This window comes from Asparagus officinalis, unplaced genomic scaffold (assembly GCF_001876935.1).
Source record: "Asparagus officinalis unplaced genomic scaffold, Aspof.V1 AsparagusV1_Un369, whole genome shotgun sequence".
Lineage (NCBI taxonomy): Eukaryota > Viridiplantae > Streptophyta > Magnoliopsida > Asparagales > Asparagaceae > Asparagus > Asparagus officinalis.
In genome coordinates this window covers 36893-42500 of record NW_017972634.1, presented here as the reverse complement: position 1 = coordinate 42500, position 5608 = coordinate 36893, and the positions used below count along the sequence as shown (strand labels likewise).

The window sequence follows — 5608 nt, the reverse complement described above, 5'->3', positions numbered from 1 at the left end:
TTAATAAGTAGAATTTAAATATGATGTGTAATATTTAAATCCGATGCTTAAATCTTACTCTTTTCATGAGTAAATCTTAGATTTGATGATTAGAACTTAACCCAATGAAAAGATCTGTAGATTTAATCACAAATCAACAAGATTGCATGATCATTAGTTAAAACCTTAATTTATCAAATTAATTGAGAGTCTTGATGATTAGGATGTTGAAACCCTAGAATTATGAACCTAAGTGATCTGATCTTGTTTAGGCTAACTCATTGTTATGTAATTACGAAAGTTTAATCATGTTTTGCTTTACATGCTTACAAAATTCGATTTTGAGAAAAGTTGCAAAACACAGAAACCTATAAATATCCTATATCACTGCACATCGGTCGACCGCTCACATTGATCAGTCGACCGATAGTGATTTACAGGTCTTCGACATATATCTGGTCGGTCGACTGATCAGAAAGATCAGTTGACCGATAGACTGTTAGGTTTGAATGTTTATTTTTGTTCGGTCGACTGACTCCTGTCATTTCTCGACCAATAGTGGATTGTAGCGTTGTACATGTTGTGCACGTTCGTTGTTAGTTGATCGATGCTCAAGGGCAGTCGATCGACATGTTAAATTGCTGATGAAGGTTTTTTTCCTTTTCCATGCTTGTTTGGTTATGAACATAAGGTTCAAGCCGTACGTACACACAAGCGACCATGGATGTGCATGTATGGAGTTTTAGCACACATATATCTCTGGGAGAGGATAATTTTATGTATTATTTTGACCACGACTGGGAAACAGTTAGTTAAAATAGTATATATGTATGTTTGGATACCGTTGATGAGCACAACTCAGTACGGCTTAGGGTAGTGCGTCGGTATACCATTGAAGGAGGCTAGTGAGCCACATTTGCATGATACCTGAATAGATAGTTTGTTGCGTATAGTGATATGATGAGGCTAGTGAGCCGTATTTGTAGGATACCTGAATAGGCAGTTCATTCTGTATGGTGATGTGATGAGGCTAATGATCCGTACTTGTAGTACTTGTAGGTTGCCCGAAGAGGTAGTCCATTCCGCATGGTGATACGATGAGGCTAATGAGCCGTACTTGTAGGATGCCCAATGAGGTAGTCCATTCCACATGGTGATGTGATGAGGCTAGTGAGTTGTATTCTCTTAGGATGCCTGAACAGGTAGTTTGTTCCGCAAATTGATGCGATGAACTATAGAACTTTACAAGAGATAGTACTGTAAAACTTTTGACAGCTTGAGGCTTGGGCAGAAGTTAGTTATGGACATGGTTTACCGTAGATTTATATGGCGATGGGGTATATTGTATTGTGGGCTATACCAAATTATGTACTCGTATCTGTATAATCACTAGTACAAAACTGGTCTGCCCAAACGGTTGGAACCGTTTGGGAAAACCCCCTCCCAAACGGTTATAACCGTTTGGGTGAGAAAAAACACCCATTTGGGCTAAAGCCATTAGGGATAACTTTTCCCCAACGGTAGCCCAAACGGGTACACCCGTTTGGAACTAGTCCCAAACGGTTGAACCCGTTTGGAACTTGTCCCAAACGGGTACACCCGTTTGGGACCGCGATATATGCCAAACGGTTGCAACCGTTTGGCATATAATGCTATCCTAAACAGGTACACCCATTTGGGACCTCAGTATATGCCAAACGGTTGAAACTGTTTGGCATATATCGCGGTCCCAAACGGGTGTACCCGTTTGGGACAAGTATTTGGCCAAACAGTTTTAATCGTTTGGCCTATTAATTTTAATATTTTTTTTCATTTCATCTATTTTATTTATTTACCTGTTTACATTTAATATACATATTTTACACAATGAATCAAAAACATATACATACACAAAAATATCTCAAGCGATGCTAAATATTCAATACTATATATAAGTACACAATAATTACTCAATATGCAATATTAGAGATAAATGCACAATAATTACTCAATATCTCACAATGAAAAGCATCCAATATTATATATTTGTCTCTAATATCCAAAATGTCTCATACATCCAAAATATAAGATAGGAATAGTCTGATTCATCAAATCAAGGAACAGAAGAAATTCCTCGAAGAATATCCTCTTGGGACAAGCCCGAACGCCTTATGTCTGCAAATATCCTAGCAATATTCTCATGTGAAAAACCTTGAGCACTGGAAGTAGAAGTGTTTGCAGTCGAAGCAGGACGAGCAGAATGAGGTATATCGGTAGCGGGCTGATGAATTAGAGCCGGTCACGTAAAAGCTGATGGATCACTACGAGTGGGAGCAGAACAAGCGCCCTGAGAATTAACCTATAAAATAGTAGCAATGTATGAGTGTATACATGTCTGAGTATTAAGTCTGTGCATATGTTTACGTGTATAAGATGTATGCATATTTGTGCCAATGTACATGTGTATGCGAGAGTGTGTATGTACCATATTGTTAGTAATCAAATGCATCTGAGACCTAAATTCCTCCCTAAGCTCCTCCCTAATCTCCTCCCTGAGACTATCCATCTCAGCTAACCGAGCTCTAAGATCAGCCACCTCACGACGTAGCTCCTAATTAGAAGTGTCGATTTTCGGTATGGAGGACATCCTCAAGTAAGTCTGAGTGGCACCAATGCTCATGCCTCTTTCATAACCACCGTGATGCCCTCCGTGCAGGGAATCTAACATCTGGGTGAAACAAAGTGCATCGTCCTCTGTGGCTGAATCGACCCCTGATAAGGTTGCCTCCTGGATGACTCGATTCTAAACAATATAAAGTAGTCAACTGTAAGTTGACAATGCAAAAGTAGATATATTTAAGAAACAAATAAAAAAAATAAAAGTAAGATTATAGCATAAAAGCAATTCTATCCTTGATATGGATTATTGCAAAGGAAGTCTGGATGATTTACTAAAGGTATGATACGGAAATAAAATCAAATTGCATATATGTGACTATGATTAGTTTTTACATAGCAAGCGTTATTAAGTTCAAGTGATTGCAGAAGATTGATCACTGACATTATTGGCGACGTTGTTAACTTTTCTAAATAGTAAAGAGTGAATCAGGTGTTCTGCAGTAAATACATAGTAGTGTGTATCTGTTGTGTATCAGCAGATACACACTGTAGATACACAGCACCAGATACACACTACTGTGTATCTGCTGCAGATACACAGCAGTGTATCTGCTGCAGATACACAGCAGTGTATCTGCAGATACGCAGCAGATACACACTGTTGTGTATCTGTAGTGTGTATCTGCTGCAGATACATAGCTGTGTATCTGTAGCAGATACACACTGCTCTCTCGTAAATTTTAGAGACGGTTTCTAGTAACACGCCCCACCCCCACCCCCCACACCACACACACACATTTTTCTTTTTTCTTCTTTAGTTTTAAGGGGATATATGAAGGGTACATGTGTTTCTTCAAAGTGATTGTAGTACCATTGGAAAGAATAAAAATGCAATAGAGGGAAGTTCCTCCTCCGTTTCATTAGTTAAACTCAAGAACTCGCAAGAAACTCTCTCTCGCGATCTCACGAAAGATCCTCACAAGACCCCCTAACATTTTTCCTTCCTTGTTACTTCTCTAGAACTCTATTCAACGCTTCACAATTTGCGGCTTTTCTTAGGTCTCTCTTCCAAACCATAGACCCGGAGGACCCGTATGTATAGGTTTAAACCCGAATACAAAATTTAAACGGGATTCCTGACCGGAGCAAAAATATGTACAACTAAAGAAACACAGCAGTGTGTATCTGCGGTGTATCTGCTGCAGATACACAGCAGTGTATCTGTAGTAGATACACAGCTGTGTGTATCTGCAGATACACAGTAGTGTGTATCTAATAGGTATCTACAGATACACACAGCTGTGTATCTTCTACAGATACACTGCTGTGTATCTATAGCAGATACACAGCAGTGTATCTGCAGTAGATACACACTGCAGATACACAACAGTGTGTATCTGTAGATACACACAGCAGAGAGTTGCTTATATTTACCTATTGATTAGGAAAAGTGTCATTTTGACAACAATAGCAGAGAGTCTAGAGCTTGAAGTGTACTATTAAACTTAGAAGTGAATTACCGGAGAAGTGAACTGCAAATATCCTAATTTAACAAAATTGCTGCTACAGAACAATAATAGACGCGGCGATGCAATCGTTAATGAACAATTACCTCGTGTGTCCCATTAGATGTGCACAATTAGAATAGATTAATGTGAATGAAAACATGCATGCAGCATATAGCGATATATTTAGAACGTACGTAGCACACCCACCAAATAAATGTGTCCAATAGTTTGTAAATATTTAGAACACATCCAGAAACATTATGTGACGAAGAGCATGTGAAACCAGCACATATTTCTAGGGACAAAAATCAAGAACTTTGGGCGTAGTACACATATTTTCATCTAGAAGACTTACACAATACTCCTTAGTGTTGTTGTCCGGGTATGTATACTCTCCAGTTACACAATACTCCTTAGTGTTGTTGTCCGGGTATGTATACTCTCCAGTGATCTTATCTACTGATGACGAGTGGGTACCCAAATATAGTTTCAACATTGTAGGTGTGCCACCATCCTCAATGATTTGACATTTCTACAATTAACCAAAAATATGTTGTATAATCGATAAAAACATTAATTATTATAAAATACGAATTTTAAATAGCATTAAGAAGCAAATTTAACAATCGAACCATAGCCCGACTTATGTTCCTCGAGCCACCTGTATAGGTTGCTCGACCATGCAAATTTGACGCCCGATTCTGCGCATTACGTCTTGCCTCTTCCTGCATGTTATTATCATATTTAGATTTGTAATCAAACAAAGGAAAAATTATAATTACCTAATAAACATTTGATTTGAGTTTAAAATATATACCTTCTTGTCCTCTGAATCATAATAAGCGCACAAATTAGCCCATAAGTCTCTATCAATCCAAGAAAACACTAGAGTAGTCCAAAGAGCCTCTTTTTCTGCTTCGGGAGTATTTTTCCACACCTCAAAACACTCTTGTTTTACCTGACACCTATTATATCCGACCCTCACTTGCAACTGAGACTTCATTCCTCGATAAACAATATTATGGGAGAGAGGCTGATTAGGATCCAGGGGGAGAAACTCATAATCCTTCTGAATATTCAATAAATGAATCACATGGTTAAAATAGATTGTACCTAATGATAACAAATTAATCGGATAAATCAAAATAAAATATATTTATACCTGACATCTTATAAAGAAATCGTCAAATGACCTATTATGTTCATCGTTCCATTCTAAATGGAGAGGATATTTGCAATACACACGACTCTCCACCCCCACATACTTTCCCCATTTCTCAGCATACTCACCAATGGGGCGGCCCCTATTATTGAGATACAGAGGTCATGCCTTCTCTCCCTTTTCAACATCAGGTTGTAGGTTATGTCTAGTATTGGAGCCTCGAGTGCGAATAGATGATTGTGACTGCACTGTATGTGATGAGACAAATAAGATATTAGATAATATTAAAAATAATAAATTATATAAATTAAAATGATATATTTATACAAACGACTACCTCCATCTCCCTGTCGCTCTCCAC

The 5608-nt window shown here is 38.1% G+C and overlaps 1 protein-coding gene across 1 annotated transcript; it reads right to left on the bottom strand.

Moving 5' to 3' along the window:
• Positions 1-2379: 2379 nt before the first annotated feature.
• Positions 2380-4983, bottom strand: LOC109827689. The gene is made up of 4 exons (XM_020394699.1): positions 4903-4983; positions 4709-4810; positions 4489-4617; positions 2380-2761 (listed from the first exon to the last, which is right to left on the bottom strand). Exons 2-4 carry the CDS (start codon positions 4718-4720, stop codon positions 2570-2572), a joined length of 333 nt encoding a protein of 110 aa, XP_020250288.1. The 5' UTR covers positions 4721-4810; positions 4903-4983; the 3' UTR covers positions 2380-2569.
• Between the last annotated feature and the right edge of the window lie 625 nt (positions 4984-5608).